This window comes from Trifolium pratense, linkage group LG2 (assembly GCF_020283565.1).
Source record: "Trifolium pratense cultivar HEN17-A07 linkage group LG2, ARS_RC_1.1, whole genome shotgun sequence".
Taxonomy (NCBI): Eukaryota; Viridiplantae; Streptophyta; class Magnoliopsida; order Fabales; family Fabaceae; genus Trifolium; species Trifolium pratense.
Window position 1 is genome coordinate 10,971,976 of NC_060060.1, and position 18,523 is coordinate 10,990,498.

The 18,523-nt window shown below is 39.9% G+C and overlaps 1 protein-coding gene and 1 long non-coding RNA gene across 2 annotated transcripts; one reads left to right on the forward strand and one right to left on the reverse strand.

Annotated features, from left to right (window-relative positions):
- Positions 1 to 14,222: 14,222 nt before the first annotated feature.
- On the reverse strand, positions 14,223 to 15,342 carry LOC123905659. The gene is made up of 3 exons (XR_006808445.1): positions 14,665 to 15,342; positions 14,421 to 14,506; positions 14,223 to 14,265 (listed from the first exon to the last, which is right to left on the reverse strand). It is a non-coding gene; the product is annotated as an uncharacterized LOC123905659 (long non-coding RNA).
- A 2,313-nt stretch (positions 15,343 to 17,655) lies between these two features.
- Positions 17,656 to 18,267, forward strand: LOC123911015. The gene has a single exon (XM_045962325.1). It carries the CDS (start codon positions 17,790 to 17,792, stop codon positions 18,084 to 18,086), a length of 297 nt encoding a protein of 98 aa, XP_045818281.1. The 5' UTR covers positions 17,656 to 17,789; the 3' UTR covers positions 18,087 to 18,267.
- The last annotated feature ends 256 nt before the right edge of the window (positions 18,268 to 18,523 follow it).

An 18,523-nucleotide genomic window follows, 5' to 3' on the forward strand; every position in this document is an offset into this window, starting at 1 on the left:
GACACACCTCACCCCGTACTTGGGCTCAGATCTCACAGGATTCAACGGGGCAACTACTAAGCCTTGGGGCTATGTCGACCTCATCGTCACTTTTGGCTCCGAGGAAACTGCCAAGTCCATCAGGGTCAAATTTTTGGTCGTAGACTGCCCCTGCCTCTACCAGTGCATCATCGGCAGGACAGCCATAGCAGACCTGATCGTTGTCCCCTCCACTGCCCACCTGAAGATGAAGTATTACACTCATAAGGGGCAAGTTGCTACTTTACACGGGGACATTGAAGCCGCGAGGAGGTGCTTCGACTCAGCGTCCAAAGTCAACAATTTCATTGGCAAAGCTCCTGAACCGAAGAAGCCAAAGCCTTCCTCGGAAACACCACCAAAGCCTTCCCCGGAAGCACCACCAAGTCTGCCCGGACCAAATGTGAGCTCTGTTGATCTTGACAGCCGCACCTCCAAGAAAGAACATAAGGAGGAGAAAAAGCTGAGGAAGGAGGAGAAGGAGGACGACGAGGCGAGCAAAGAGCACTACCGCCCCATTCCAGATGGAGACTTCGAGATAGTCCAGTTTGGCGGGGACCTAGCTAAAGGAGTCAAGATTGGCACGGGGCTCCCCGACTTGGCAAGGAAGCAGCTGAAAGCCTGCCTTAGAGAAAATGCTGACTTGTTCGCATGGCACGCTGCCGACATGCCCGGGCTGGATCCAAACATCGCTTGTCATCAACTTACTGTCGACCCACTTGCTAGTGCCGTAGTGCAACGTAGGCGTAGGCAGTCTCCCAAAAAAGCGGAGGCTGCTAAAAAAGCTGTAAAAGACCTCCTAAAGGCAAATTTTATTTCTGAAGCCAGATACACTACCTGGTTGTCTAACGTTGTACTCGTGAAAAAATCTAATGGAAAATGGAGAATGTGTGTTGACTATACCGATCTCAATAGGGCTTGCCCTAAAGATTCTTATCCTTTACCTTGCATTGATAAATTAGTCGATAATTCTTCTGACTTTAAATTATTGTCTTTTATGGATGCATATTCAGGATACAATCAAATCCCAATGGTTGTGGCCGACAGGGAAAAAACAGCTTTCATGACCGAGTCGGGCAACTATTACTACAACGTAATGCCATTCGGTCTAAAAAACGCTGGTGCTACATACCAGCGGATGATGAACAAGGTATTCCGGGGAGAAATAGGCGACAAGCTCGAAGTCTACATGGACGACATGATCGTAAAATCCCATGAGGAAATCGACCATACCGTCCATCTACGCAAGGTCTTCGAGCAGGCCATAAGACACAACATGCGATTCAACCCAGAGAAGTGCACCTTTGGGGTACGGGCAGGAAAGTTCCTCGGATTCTACCTAACAGAACGAGGAATCGAAGCCAACCCCGACAAATGTCGTGCCTTTACGGAGCTCCCAACTCCGAGCAACAAGAAATCCATACAAACCCTGAACGGAATGCTGACCTCATTATCTCGCTTCGTAGCAAAATCTGCTCAACACGCATTACCTCTCTTCAAACTACTTAGGAAGGAAGCTGTGTTCGAATGGACGGACGAGTGCGAGCAGGCCCTCCAACATCTCAAAAAGGCCCTGTCCGAACCTCCGGTCCTCTCACGCCCGGACGTCGAGGAGGTGCTATACATTTACCTCTCTGTTGCATCCGAGGCCGTCAGCGCAGCTCTTGTCCGTGAAACAACGGAAGGACAAAAACCAGTGTACTTTACAAGCAAGGCTCTCCAGGGGCCCGAACTCAGATATCAACAAATCGAGAAGGTGGCCCTCGCCTTGATCAACGCAGCAAGAAGACTACGCCACTACTTCCTAGCACATACAATCATAGTCCGAACCGACCAACCCATCAAATCATTGCTTGGTCGACCAGATATGGCGGGCAGGATGCTCAAATGGTCCCTCGAGCTTTCCGAATTCGACATTCGTTATGAAAGCAGAAACGTGCTAAAATCACAAGTCCTAGCAGACTTCGTGGCCGAAATGACGAGTCCAGCCTCCACGACAAGCGAGGCAGACAGATGGACAATATTCGTCGACGGAGCATCGAGCGCCACAGGAGCAGGAGCAGGAATTATCCTGGAAAACGAAAACGGGATCATCATCGAAGTATCCCTAGCACTCTCCTTCCCGACATCGAACAACCAGACAGAATATGAGGCCTTCCTAGCAGGGCTACGGTTGGCCGAGGATATGGAAGCTAAAGAAATAAAAATCTATACAGATTCACAGCTTGTCGCGTCACAAGTGTTGGGAGAATATCAAGCCAAAAACGATAATCTCTCTGAATATTTAGCATTAGTGAAAGAAAAAATCACTAAGTTTGAGTCCGTGGAGGTGCAACACGTTCCACGCGAGCATAACAAACGGGCAGACATCCTGTCCAAACTGGCCAGCACAAAAAAGAAAGGCGGAAACAAGTCCGTCATTCAGGAAATACTCCCTCGACCAAGCATCGAGAAGGCGACCAACGTCCTCAACATAAATGTCATTGGCGACAAAAACTGCTGGATGACCCCCGTTTATAACTTCCTCGCGAACGGAACCCTCCCCGACGATCAAAAAGAAGCAGAAATAATTAGACGTCGAGCATGCGCATATGTCATCCTCGACGGAAAGTTATACAGACGAGCATTCTCAATCCCACTCCTAAAATGCGTCGACGAGGAAACAGTCGACTACATCCTGCGCGAGGTACACGAGGGGATCAACGCCCAGCACCTGGGAGGAAGATCGCTGGCCAGAAAAGCTCTCCGAGCAGGATACTACTGGCCCACCATGCAGCAAGACGCTAAGGACCATGTGAAAAAATGCGACAAATGTCAACGACATGGGGACATGCACCTAGCTCCTCCCCACGAGCTCAAATCTATGTCGTCGCCATGGCCCTTCGCTTGGTGGGGCATGGATATACTTGGCCCTTTCACAAAGGGTCTCCACCAAAACAAGTTTCTAATAGTCGCCGTGGACTACTTCACCAAGTGGGTAGAGGCAGAACCCCTCTCCGACATAACGTCGTTTAGGATACTCCGTTTCTTCAAACGCGACGTGCTCTGCCGATTTGGGATACCACAAGCCGTCGTCACGAACAACGGGACACAATTCACGAACAAAGGATTCCAAGACTTCCTCGCTGCCTTGGGGACCAAGCAACATTTCACTTCCGTGGAACATCCCCAAACAAACGGGCAAGCCGAAGCCGCCAAAAGAGTAATCCTGCGCGGCCTACGACGAAGATTGGACCAAAATAAAAAGAAATGGGCCGAGGAGCTCGAGAGCGTCCTTTGGGCCTATCGCACAACACCACACTCCACAACCGAGGAGACTCCATTTCGAATGGTATATGGAACAGAAGCAGTTATCCCCGTGGAGGTTGGCGAACCATCTCGCCGAACCGAGCAACCGCTCGAAGAAGAAATGAACGACGAAGCTCTCCGCGAAGAGCTTGATCTCGTCGAAGAGATTCGTACGGGGGAATCCCTTCGGGAAGCCACCCTTAAACAAAAAATAGCTGCCCGGCATGACGTTAAAGTCATCAAAAGAGAATTTGAGGTGGGCAGTCTCGTCTTAAGACGAAACGCTAAGGACTCCCAGGATGGTAAGCTGGCGGCCAACTGGGAAGGACCATATCGCGTCATCGATAAAACGGAAAACGACGCGTATTATCTCGAGGACCTCCGAGGAAAGAAACTTCCTCGACCTTGGAACGCCCAAAAATTAAAACAATATTATAGCTAAGTTATTGCCAAACTAAAAAACACTACTAAAAGGCTGCTCGGATCGTCTAGCAACGAGCCCGACACCTCGACAACGGAAAGCATGCGGGCACACGTGCTCGATCCAATAATTGAAAAGGAGATACTCTAGCTCAGGAAGGGCAGAGCGTCTCCCTGACGAGGATGACCTTTGAGACAAACTCCTCGTCTTCGTGCCAAGGCTTAACGCCCAGCTCGCGATGGGAAGTTCAAGCCGCGGGGGCGGGCACAACAACGTGTCGGCGTCCGTATTAGCCTCAGAAACAACTCTAGGCGCTTAGACAGTTCCCTAAACTGTCTAAGTTAAATCCGAGGACGACCTCCTCGACGAAACGCGCTCGAAACAAAAACTTGCAAATATAAAAAACGGTTTTGTCGGGCAAGCATAAAGACATGCATATTACGAACAGGCATAACTTAGCAAAACAAAAGCAGTAATTTAAACATACAAACGAGGAACATGAAATAAACGAGCAGGATTAATAAAACGGGCACTGTCATAAAATACCGGGCATAAGAACCCACTTGTTCGGATATTACAAAAACCGGGCACGCAGGCCCCCAAAAAATTGTTATGAAAACAAATAAAATACAAAGTAAATAGCGTGCAGGCCTAAATAGTTTGTCGAGGAGGTTCAGCTACTCTTGTCATGACCTTCTTTGTCCCCGTCGGGACCCTTCTCCTCCTCGACTTCCTCCTCCTCGCCATCCTCATCCTCCTCATCATCATCATCATCCTGCTTCTCCTCCTCAAGGGCCATCTCCCTGTACTTCTCCGAAATAACAATCTGCCCATTCTCAACCCTTTTGAGCTTGTGAATGCCATCAGTGATCAAACCATGCTCGGCATTCACAATCTTGAGTTGGGCAATCGCATTCTTCCACCCATGTACCATGCTCGCCAACATCAGGCCCCCGAGCCTCTTGATTTCCTTGACCAGGTCTGCTCGACTTACCAGCCTGGAAGTCTCAATTGCCTCATCAGCAGCAGGAGTAAGCTTGGACTGCAGGTCGGCTATCACCTCATCCAGTTTCTTCTTCTCCTTGACTCTACCAGCCCTCACCTCTTCGAGCTCTTTCTTGGTAATTTCCAACTCGTCCCGGGTCACCCGAATATCTTCCAACAGATTCCCATAATTCTTCTGCTTGCCCCTAAGATCAATGAGCTCACCCTCCAGCTTCACAATATGCCCCTCCAGCTTGGCATTCCGGGCAGCCAACTTCTCCACCTCATGAGTTGGCCCCCCTCATTCAGAACCAAGGCCGTCTCCGCCAGCCGGATGACAGCAGCAATATCTTCATTAAGCTGGTTCTGTCGGGCAGTTGAAGAAACACCCAGAACATAATTCTTCTCCGATGCAGGCACCTGGAGGGGATTCTTATCAAAAAACTTCCGGTTACTCAAGCACGCGGGAAGAACAAAGCCACCGTCCCCCTCTGACAGGTCGACGATAGGCGTCATCTGTTCCTCCCGCTGCCTCTTTGCACGACCTCCCGAGGTTCTCGCTGAGCTTCCCACCGGCGAGGATTGGCTGATGCTCCCCGAAGCAGTTTGTTCAGCAACCAAAATATTAGGCTTGGACCTCCTCACCTTTTTCTTTGGTTTCTCTCCCTTGTGCTCAGCAGCTATCCTCATCAGCTCGGAAGCAAGATCAGCCATTCTACCTGCAAAGTCAGAAACGTGGTTAGAAACACGGGGAGAAACTCAAAACATCAAAAAAATGTTGAATATAAAGTAGAAAACGGGCAGGAATTAAAATAAAATACCCAGCAAAGTATTCTCAGCTGCAACAGTCTTGCACGACAATAGCAACTTTGTATTCACAAAACGAGGTTCGATCCTCGGTTTACCATGCTTGTCTAGTGCAACGTCCCCTAGACTGGTTATAACTTTACAAGGCTTAAAGCCATCGACATACACCTTCGTCTTCTCAAAACCCGCCATCTCTGCCGGGGACAGGTCCTCGCCAGCCGTTAGGTACTCATCGGTTCGCAATAAGAAGTGCTCCGACGACCATGACAGCGAGAAATGAAGGCTCCACTCCGTTACCTGCTCCCCCTCCTCGTCCAACTGAGGAGACCCATCCTCGAGGAATACAGGCCTGTCCATATATAGAGGTCAAAGTAAACTCCGTCACCGGCTTCACCACGTAGTATCTCTCCTTGAAACCCCGAGCAGACTCCACGAACATCTTAAATATTTTGCTCGACTGATGCTTCAAGGAAATCCAACCCTGCCGGTCCCCGACTTTCTGTCGTTGAATTTGGAAGATGTAGAAAAATAAGGAAACAGTGGCTTCCACCTCCAGATACCGACAAAGGATCTGGTACGCCCGGATGAACGCCAGCGAGTTTGGATGAAGCTGGGAAGGAGCCACCTTTAACCGGCCAAAAATCTCAGCTTCAAGGTTGTTGAAGGGCAGCCGATATCCCATCTCCTTAAACGCCATCTCGTACATAGTAAAGCAACCTTCCGTGTACGGCGAACAAATCCGCTCCCCTTCAGCAGGTGTGTGAACCTCCCAGTTGACCGCGTCAGCCTCCTCAACGATAGTAAAAAGCCGGGGATCCTGGGCAGTAATCGTCGAAGCAATGGCCCGACGCTCGGGCGCAACCCAAGCCAGCTCCGGATCGGTGATTGTGTCGACCAACTTATGTTTTGACGCCGCTTGGCTCCCCGTAGCCTCCTCTGTGTCTGACATTTCGAATACCTGAAAAGCAGCGAAGATAAAGTGAATTCGACAGTTATATCAAATCCACCCTTTCACCGCAATTCAAGTGAAAGGGCGTGAAATAGGGCGGGGACGCTGTCCCCGACATAAAGCCCTTATCAAAATGGCAAAACAAAAACAGAGGAGACGAGGAGAACCATTTAACAAAGAATAAAAACGGGGAGAAGGTCCCCGACACAAGCTAGCAACAGTGCTCGACACTTAGAAGCAAACTCAGTTTTGCATATCTCAAGTTAAAAACGAGGAGAAGATCCCCGACAAAGAGTTTCTACAAACTCATTTATCTACCAAATTTCCCAACGAAACAACGGGGAAAAGATCCCCGACATACATACAATTCGCAAAAGACACTTAAAAGATTCGCGAAGCCAAAACGGGGAGAAGCTCCTCGACACAAGGTTTAACTAACCTAGCTTTTTGCTACAACAAACAGGGAGAAATAACGATTCGATTCTCCCCGACGAAAAACGCATAGAATTCCAGAAGTTGAAGCAATATTCATCGCGTTCTTCGCAAACCCAGGAACTGATGAACACTCATGCATGTTCTCCGCGTTCGTCACCATTTTCCAGAAACTCATGCATGTTCATCAGTTCTCCAGCAATATTCATAAACATTCATACATCGTCATAGCAAGTTCCCAGAAAAGGGAAGAAACACCAAATCTTACTAGAAGCAATGACCAAAATCACCAAACACACAAGCAAATAGGGGTCACGAATAACCATAAAACATGCTTCAAACAAAACCCAAAATAAACAAAATGGGTATAAAAGCAAAGCATCAGAATCTACTCCAATCAAAGCATACTCAAGGGGCTAAAGCGCACAAAAATGCAAACACAAACAGGTTGAAATAAGCCAAAGCAAAGACAGTTGAAGAAATTACCTTAAATCAAGCAAAAATTGAAGCTTTAAGTGAAGGAAAGGAGCGCAAAAACCTTGAAGTTTCCTGAACTTTGAACTTTGAGGGAGGAGCCAATAATGGCAGCGTAAATAGAGAGAGAAGAGAAAAGTGAAAATGAATTGCTTCTCCTCTATTTATAGACTTGCCATAACCCTGCACCTGCATCACGAAATGGTACGCCCCATCGCTTCACAACCGTTGATCAAAATCCAATGGTTGCGATCAAGATCTATCTAAGGGCTCTGAATTAACCTCCCAAGAAATCAAAAGACGCGTTGATCCAACGGCTGAGAAACTCCCTCGTCAAACGAGGCGTTTAGCGCCTATTCCCAAGGCAATAATGGCGCCCCTTCATAGCCCACACACGTGGCGCTATCAAACGAAGCATCATGTCTTTTCATATCCCATCGAGCAGAACCACGCGCCTCACGAGGGATTCGTCGCTATCCCCAACGTAAATATCTCCCCGACCTTGCGGACAAGCGCGAATTACGGGCAAGCGAAACGAACGTAAATAAACGTGCCCGCAAATACAGGCACTACAACAAATTAAGGCCTTTAATAGCGCTTTTTTTAGCTTTTAATAGCGCTTTAAAGCGCTATTACTGATACCGCTATTATAAGTTCGGTGCCTACAATAGCGTTTTATAAGCGCTATCAAATGTCGACTTTTAATAGCGCTTCTTGCAAAAACCGTTATCGTATGTAAGTTGGTGCCATCTACTAGGACTTTGGAAGCGAGTTTTAATAGCGTTTTATTCTAAAAGCGATATTATATGTCAGTTATTTAATAGCGCCCGTGTGTAAAGCGCTATTATAGTCCTTCCAGCAAACAACTTTTAATAGCGCCCGTGCCCAGAAGTGCTATTATAAGTCCTTTTTCAAATTAAAAAAAAATATCTTTTTTTGTCTAAATTTTGTAATATATTGTACTTTGATAACAAAAAAAAAACTAAACAAATTTTATTAATCAACAACACATAAAAAATAAGTGACTTTAATATATTGTACTTTGATAACAAAAAAAAAACTAAACAAATTTTATTAATCAACAACACATAAAAAATAAGTGACGTGCACTACAACATAACCAAGTATGGGATATAAAATAATCCAACAACAAAATACAACTCAAAATTTCAAACTTAATCAATCCTTTGCTTATAGCATGTATGAATGACATCACTCAGTTTCTAAATCGTTGATCTTTAGTACAAGAGAAAAGCCTTAGTTTAGCTCATGTGGTGCCTGAGTACTAATGCTTAGAGGCATATGCAATTACACATAATCAACAGAGTCACCTAAAATGTCTACAGATGAGTGCAACGTGGACCATTTTTTCCCATTTAACTAAGTCACTCTGTCATTAGATCTTTTTCGACTATTTGATTTAATCTTTCCTCTAGATGTAGAGCTTCTTAACCTGAAAGTTATTCATAGTATACAAGATACAAGAAAGAATTTAAATTCAATGACTCCCTAGGGGTTACAATTGAAGAAAAATCACTGGCTCATAATATGCTAAAGCACAAAATGTAAACAAATTTGACATACCTCTAGAAAATTGTCATTGAACTACCCATACAGAATTACATCAAATGTCATTTGACCTTCACCACATCAAGCTAATTCTTTGAAAGCTATAAGACAAGCTTGTAACTCTTTAAAAAATTTACTGCCAAAGAACCAGAAAATCCATCACTTAGTGTTCAAACTTGAATGAAACATGAATGAGAACATGAAGTTATTACTATTATCATGAATAAGACTTTCAAATGTCTTGAAACAAAGACTACAATGAACATGAATGAGAACATGAAGTTATTACTATTATCATGAACTTACTCATGTGATATGAATATAACAGGTCCTATCGAGGCATTTGACAGTTAAAGAAAAACTTGTGAGCGTTTAGGATGTGCCAAATATATTCAAGACATAAGATACACCCCTCGGTCTCTGCTAGAAGACAATACGTGAAAACTTTGATTGCTTATGTATCTCTTGTTTATTGTTTTTCTCAAAATTGAACATGGTTATGTGCTGAGACTTATCTTAATTTACTAAAAACAAAACATCCAGCATACATAAGTGAGTGATACTTTGTTTCCATGACCAAAGAAGTCCAACATTAGAGAACATACCTTGACTAAAGAGTTCTTTGAATATAATAATAACCCTGAAGTAAAAGACTAGCTATGTGGATATTAAAAGAGAAATCATCATTTCTAACACAAATTGAATCACTGATGTACATTAAAAAAAGGCTCTAATACACAGGGTTATCTAAAGCCCCTGCATACATTTGGTCGCACTTATGATCGAAGGAAATGATCAACTAAAAGTGGACAAACAAATTTTATCCTACAATAAATAAGTCCAAATCAAACACTTGAAATTTATAACAACGCATAAATTTAATGAGAAACTTATGATATACAGAAAATGGTGAATGGAGTGCATTAACTTAATCAATTTAGGACATGTGCAGTGTAACTAAAACATGTCTAGATTAATAACTTCAGCTCATTCCTACATCAGTATATAGTAACTTAAATAAATGAGTGGAGTAAAGAAAACTTGAAAGAGCGGGCATTCCAAAAACAAATCAGCAGATACTCACAATAGGATGGGCAAGTAGCTCTCTAAAATTCTAGTTGTAGATGATTTCTCCCAGCAGGGCAGAAAGAGACAAGTGATGAAATGCAAAATCCTAAGAGTTCACAAAAAAAGGTGCATTCAATAATATCATATATGCAGATATATAGAAAATATATCATAGACTACTATGAACTATCCTGTAACCTCTAAAGCGGAAGACCATTTGTTGCCCCAATTGATAAAGGAATTGCCTTAGCTACAATATTTTCCTTAATTATGGGGAGTAATTAGTAAAGACAAAATGATAGTAGGATCTACAACTAATTGCAAATATAACAAAAAGGCTATATCAATATATATCATGTCATGCAAATCTACTATATCCATTGTTACCTTGTTTAATACAAGATTGAGGCAGTTCTTTGCTGCATCAACACTTATATTATTTGACAGAGATGTTCAAAATACACTCAACACAAAAGCAACTAATTAAATTGTTGGAAAATCACTCTATCAATGAATTACCTTCAATTCTACAAAGAGCAAGAAAAAAAAAAGATGGTGAATCAGAGCAAAAGGAGGAAGAAGAATAATATCCAATTTCAAGGAACAAAAAAATACAGCTAGCTAGCTGTATGTTTCATTTCTTTACTACAATTATATAACCAACACACTTATTTTCAGATTATTCTTTATTCATAAACCAAATATTAAGATTAGTTACACAACATACCTTTGGCAAAATGAGTTGCAACCCTTCTATCTTGTTGATTTGCTTTCACAAGAGACACACCACACAAATCTACAAAACATTGTTTAAGAAAATGAACTTAAAATTAGAAAAAATATAAACATTGCGAGCGAGACTGTGAGGAAAGCTAAATAGAGATGAGAGTGATCTTGTGTGAGACTATGAATGAATGAAACTGTGAGCATAATGGTGACGCAATTGCGGGTAGACGCGAGGCAGGAGATGCCATAAACCAAATAAATACTCTAGAAATAAATTAAGTGGTCATTCCATGGCATATAAGTTTTCCTTTTCAGCCGTTGATAAGTTGTAAGTAACCATTTCTAACTTAACTAGGCACAAGAAAACAGTATCATACTTTCATAACATTTATAATAATAAAATCTAAAAGATACATGTTAACTAATCAGAGAAGTAGAAACAGCATAATATCATAAGCTATAGTTAGAAAATAACTAATATGTAAAGAAAACCAGTAGGAAGCAAAGATGAGCTTTGAGATGAAAGAGAACAAATTGACAAACCTAGAAACTTCATTCTAACCACACACCTTATCCAACTTTTCAAGATCCAAACCTTAAAAAAAATTCAATACAAGGTGTGAAATGATATTTGCCATCCTTAGACTTTCCAATATTACCTACAATACAAGATATATACTGCTGAGAAATGTATTCATGAATTGAGTTACTTTCAAATTAAATGAAGTATTTTTTTTGTATAACATTTACCATTCATAGTATATATTATATACCATACCCTATAAGTAAGTGGCAATATTTTTATCAAACTCCATGTCAATGGAATCTTCCCTGCATCATTGTTCTGCCTGCAGTAATATGTTCAGTTTTTTTCACTTATTAATTAAGATATTAATGTTGAACACAGAGGGTTAATTAACTACTTAATTATAATTATTAGGAATTCTATGATGGGGACAAAAGTGCTTACTTTTTTTGCTTCAAGAAGTTTCTGGTCATTATTAGGTATAGTACTTGAGAATCCAAGTAAGAACTAGGAGGCAAAAGAAAGAAAACTAGGAGCACCCTTAACTAAAACAAAAACTACAAAAACACACACACACACACACACAAACCAACTAACCAAAACAAGAAAACCAACGGGCAGCACTGACTCCACACTAGACCTGTACCATGACAGGAACACACCAAACACCACGCCACACCAGCACTACTAGCTACTCAAAGCAAACTGCAAAGTTTTACAAAGCTATATTCCATTGCGATGCAACTTTGATCTAAATCATGTAGAAATTTGACAAAGAAAGTGAATTTATTATATATTTTTTGACAAAACAACGAAAGTAAAATTGAAATATGATAATCACATGTCATGCCCCTGTTTCACCTTATAAAGAGTATAGATTGGCCAAAATTATTTGTGTAGAATATAGATACTGATTTTTCCCTAGATATGTTGAAGGTTCTTTATAATATTAGGAGTCATTGATTTCTCACATTTCCTAATGTTGACTCTTCCTACCCAACTACTCCTCGATTATATTTCTGTTACCAATCATTTAGCATTAATAGCTGTGAACAATAAAACAGACCAAGAAAACAACTTCAGACTTGGCCACTAAACTAACACCACACAAGCCTAATACAAAAATACAATATATCAAACATAATTTATTGAGTTCATGACTGGCCCTGCAATTTTTGTAAATACTAGTCAAATTGAAAATTCACAATAACAATACAATCATTAGTTATTACAATATAAATCAATTGAATGTACTCACCTTGTATAGTTCCAGGGTTGAAAAAAAATTGTGTTCATCATTTAGAAAAAGTAGATAAATTGTTGAGATATAAGGGTTGTTGCACAGAGAATTGTCGTTCCAGGTATACTGAGAATCACGGGATTTAGGGCTCGAAGGATATGGAGGTGTTGGGCCGAAACGAAGGACCTAGGGTTCGACAGAGATTGAGGTTAAACGAGGGTATAAGGAACTAGGGTTCGACGGCAAGGTGTTGGGTCCAAACGGAGGTTTTTGATAAGGATGGAGATGGAGGATTAACGAGATGTCGCTGTGAGAGTAGAGAAAATCAGAACAAAGGAACAGAGGAACGATGCAGTTGTGAACTTGTGAGGGTAGGAGATAAGTTTTTCTTTATTTATTTTTTTAAAAAAATTTGATCTGTTTTTTTTTTTTATAATTGTATTGTATTATTCATCTACCAAGAGGTATAGGGTTCGACACCCATCCACCCCAGTTTTTAATTTATCAATTTTCTTTACTATAGCGCTCATGCAAAAACGCGCTATTATAGGTATAATGATTAATAGCGCTTTCTAAAAGTGCTATTATAGAGTTTCACGTTTACGGTTTTAATAGCGCTTTTCTCAAAAGCGTTATTGTAGTATTCCTGGATTCAAGGCTTTAATAGCGCTTCTACTAAAACCGCTATTATAAGGCTCCGTTTCTAAGTTTTAATAGCGCTTTTTAATAAGAGCTATTAAATAGGCGCTATTAAAGCTCATTTTTGTAGTAGTGAGGCAGCATCAACTAGATACAACATATGCAATGCTTCCTGGACAATTAGTCGAGGAACTAGAAAGCCAGTGACTTTCAAAGGCAAAATCTCTTCCCCGTAAGTTCCTCCTCGAACATCGTGGCACGCGATACGAACAAAGGGAAACTTCCTACTTGGAAAATCCTCCTCGACGTGCCACAGAGGAATTTACGAGCAACAAATAAACTCTCCTCGTACAAACGAGCAACAATCATAAATCGATAAGTTATGAACTCCTCTTAGGATTGACGGGGAAAACATTTCCTCGACATGCGGGCCTGGACCTTAAGTCATTACTCCTATGTCTAGGAGCAACGACTTGGGGGGTTCCTGTTCTGGACTGGGCCAAGAGCTGGCCCAATCGCTTCTGCCCGACATTTGGGGCACGGCTCAATAAGGGGGAGACTTCCCCGACACGTCAGCCAACGACGTGCCCTGCTCGACATAATGGGTAAGTAGCACGTTCAACACGTGCTCATCTATCCATGCATATTGATCCACTCCAACATAGCTTAACAGCTAAGCAGCACGTTTAGCACGTGCTCCTTTATCCAACCACATCCGTCACGGAGCCTATCCCTTACCCGCGAATAGCGGAACGTCTCCAACCAAGATAGAGGCAAATAACGGCCTCCCCTACGATACAGGGACTATCTTGGCAGTTGAGTCTATTGGGCCGGTTATCCCGGCCCAATAGACCAACCTTTGGCCTAGCGTTGGGGGCACTATATAAGCTCTCCTAGACAGGAGAGCCAGGTATTCTGAATCATTACTCACTATACTTTCTCTCTCTTCTTTTGTATCTCTTGTTCTCTTGCTGACTTAGGCATCGGAGCACCTGCAGGTACAAACCCCCCCCTTCGGTGTGGAAGCTTGCTCAACGGACCGGCTATCAACCTTCTCTGATCATCAGGTTAGATCAATATCTTTGATAATAGGAGCAGAATTGAATACACGGACCGCTTCTCCCCTAAATCACAACATTTTTTTTTTTTTGATAAGACCTAAATCACAACATTAAATATGTGTTTATTAAAACATTATATTTGTCGAACATGATACAGTAATTTCATTTCAGTTAAAAACAAATAATGTGGTTCAGGTGAACCCTAAGAGAGAACTTACTTTCTGGAAGAGACGCCAGAGATGGCTACACACTTTCCTTGGAAGTGTTTTTGAGATTTAACAAGCCACCAATCGTATAGAGTAACCTATGGATGGACCTGGATTCAATGCATTCAATTATCCATGCATTCATGCATTGTGAGTCTTTGGATGCAAATTTTGGTGGCCCAGGTTTAAAAATGAATGATTGTGATTAACCTGCAGTCAAAATTTGACTGCAGGGAATCCAATTCCGTAACTTAACCGTTCGTTGGAAACAAGAATATCCGGTGCCATTATAAGTAGATGCAGTTGGAGTGGTCTCAGCCATTGAGATTGAGAGAGGTTCAAACTTTAGAACTTCAATTAATAATTATAATAGCAAATTAATAAGGTAAGACAATAAGTTAGCACCATCAGGGTAATTAATAAACAACAAAACTAAGCAAATTCAAGATTTGAAAGAAAAAACTAAAGCATTTGCAGAAATCAAAATACACAACTGGGCAATGGGATAATTGTCTCAAATAAGATTGTCTCGGTTTGGATGGAACCTAAAAAAGCTTCATCGGTTGATTCTGTAGCAAAAATATTTCAGGTGTGAACCTTTTAATACTTGTAGCAGAAAATTGACATGTTCTTAAATCTTTGAAAGAGGCTAAATTAACATTAATAAGAAAAGATATAGTAAAATACAAAGGAACAAGAACACAATCCTTCACAAAGCAATATTTTGACATTATCTTTTTGAAAGAGGCTATCTTCATTAATCAAAACACCAAGGAGTGAAGGAGAGCAAAGCAATAACACTTAATGACAGCAACGTTTTGATCTTTCTTCATTAATCAGATAAGAAAGCACAAAGCAATAACAAATTACCACAATAAGCTAAAACTTAATGACAACAACTCCTTCACTAATCACTAGCAAACTTAAACCCTAAACTAATTGTAAAAAGAAAAAGAAAAAAAAAACTAACCGTGTTTGGTTCAATATTTATGAGGGGAGGGGAGCAAAATCCCTCCTAAAGCCACTTTTTGCTTCCCCCCAAATTGGAGGGATTTGGAGGGGAGGGGAGGGGAGGAGAGGGGAGGTAAGCTATTTAATACTTAATTAAAATGTCATAATTATCCTTATTTATTCATTTTAATTCCAAAATTATCCTCATGATCATCATCAATCACAGTATCAATTTGCCAATTTTTTTATTTTTTATAATCTCTTCGTCAATCCTAATCATCCTTATTTATTTTCTTTTCCAAATCCTAATTTTAAATCTATTACGTTGCTATTTTGTAAATTAATTATAAAATCCCTCCCCTCCCATCGTGAACCAAACACAAATTTAGTTAAAATGTCTTCCCTCCCCTCCTCTTCCCCCTTTTGAACCAAACACATAATAAATAAAATTCATTACCTCACTTCCCCTCCCCTTCCCTCCCCTCCCCTTCCCTCTATTTGAACCAAACAGACTCTTAGACTAAATTTAGGAAAAATTCGGAAAATGTTCTTTTTCAAGGCATTTTTTTTTTTGAAAAACAGGTTCCGAATGTTTTTAAGGACCAAACTGATTAACGGGGATGTCTTTAAAGGACCTATTCGAACCTTTTTTTTCTTTCTTTAAGGGACTTATTCGGTCTTTTTTTTCTTTAAGGGATCAATATTAAACCAAAAATATATTTAAGGGATCATTTTACTAATTAAACCTTAAAAAAATTATATTTTGAGACGTGATCTATAGTATGTAGCTCAATGGATATTGCGTAACATGTAAGGGCCCGTTTGGTGCACAGGATAAGAGACAGGATATGATAACTATATCATATTCTGTCTCAATCCAGTGTTTGGTGACACAACAAGATATGATAAGTTAATCCTGAAGTTTATCCTATCATGTTTCTCTAGTTAAAATCCTTATCCTGAATTTGAGCTGGGTTACCAGCAGGATAGGATAAGAAAAAAAAAATCGTTGATTTATTCTATAAAATATATTTTAAAATAAAAAATTGAAAATTAATAAAATAATTTGATAGTAAATTAATAATAAAATAATTAATTTTTAAATATATATGTGATTTTCTCACAAGGGTAATTTTGTAATTTATATAATCTAAAAAATAAAAATTCTCCTAAAATTACAATATTTTAAATTAAAATAATTATTAAAAAATTGCAAAATAAGAATATTAATTTAAATTTAATAACAACTTAAATATAATTCTTTTGCAATGGTAGTTTTATTATTTACATATATCATATATTTATTTAGCTTATCTAACATGTATAATTGAGTTATTTATTTGATCATGATTCATATAAAAAATTTAATTTGTTTATTTTCTCATGATTTGTATTTAAAATTTAAAGTTATTTGATTACTTTTTCTTTTTGTACAATTACTTATTTATATTTTTATTTATAAAATTCAAAGTATTACGATATAATTTTTAACAAATAACAATTATTTTACGAGGGTAATTTTGTCATTTAAATATGTTATGTATCTTATCATATTGGTATGAACAAATATGTATTAAAAATATGATATAATAGTTATCATGTTTGTTATCCTGTGTGCACCAAACACAGGATAGGATAACCGAGGATAACTGATATCCTGCTGATATCATATCCTATCACTATCCTGTTATATATCCTATCCTGTCACTATCCTATCCTGCGCACCAAACGGGCCCTAAAAGTATACTCTTCTAGTGTCATACGTAAGTAAAAAACGGGAATGCTATTAAAAATCTAAGGAAACGCCCCACAAGCCTACTTGGAAAATGAAAACAGCTTACATAGCCCATTGTTTATCTCCTCAGCTTGTCTTCATCCAGGGGTAATATTTTTTCTTAAAAAAAAAAAAACTGTAAGAATTTGAATAAGGTTGTAGTATCCATGTAAAAGATTCCAACTTTCAAAACTTTTCCATCCTAAAAATTAAGATTGTGAGCTGAACTTCAATTTTGAAGACACTCGTACAATATATATATTTGTATTTTATTAGTCAAAACTAGTTTTAGAAAAATTAAATGAGTTTATGGTAAAGTATGACATCCCCCAAGACAGCCAGCCAGCTGAATCTCTTTGTTGGTTTCATGGTAATGCGATGATGATGAGTCTTGTACTTTTTGTCCGTTTCACGTTACTAGTGTTTCTAGCCCTTGTTTGAGAAAAACAACAGGAGACCCTGAAAGTGAAACCACTTGCTATGTCATCCTATAAAAGAAAAACAACTGGCCTCACATTTTTAACTAATTTATCCAACTATAAAAATAAAAGGTTAGTCATATCCTTATATATTTGAAAACTCTTTCCTAGCTTCTGCCAATTTCAACACACTCAAGCTTAGCAACATTCTAGCTCCAACAAAAAAAACAGAGAAAAATGGCTTTCATGATTCCTAGAGCTGAATCAGGGACTGAGAAGGTTAGCCTTGATCACCACCAGGAAGACAAGAACTCTACGACAGAGAGTGCAATCTCAAGCGAGCTCCACTTGAAATCGTCCTTGTCGTCCAAATCCTCGTCTCAAACCCTGGACAAAGAAGTAGTCCTACAACGCATTCGTCACCACAAGTCCATAAACAGAATCAAAAGTGCTTTTGAAGGTCTTCGTGGGTGCTCAGCTTCAGCCCAAGAACAGAAGTGGCTACAACAAGATGATGTTTTTTCTTCACCTTAAATTTAAGCTGACCACCAAGCATAGTTTTTCAGATATGAGCAATATCCCTGCCTATATGGAAATTGCCTTATTGCTGAATGGCTTTTAATGTTATTTTTCAATTTACATATTCAATATATATGATAATTCTTCTTCAAAAAAAATATATATGATAATTCTACAATCGGAATATGTATCATCACTTGTCAAGCTGACCAATCCTAAAAAATTCCTTCCATTTAAAATTTTGTGGTTTAAGGGTTTTTCACAATAATTAAGAAAAGCAACAAATAACTTTATGAGTGGAACAATTTATCTAAATTGTCCGAGTCTAATCTGTATGTTGTTCACCCATTTACTATAGCCATGTTAATATAGCTTTTTATTACTACCGTGCACAACACCCATTTTATTCCATTCTTTGCAAGTAATTCAGGGTTCGTAGAGGTTGTTCTATG

Excerpts from the sequence above, each read along its gene's own strand:
- LOC123911015 (XM_045962325.1), top strand. The coding sequence starts at position 17,790 with ATGGCTTTCATGATTCCTAGAGCTGAATCAGGGACTGAGAAGGTTAGC.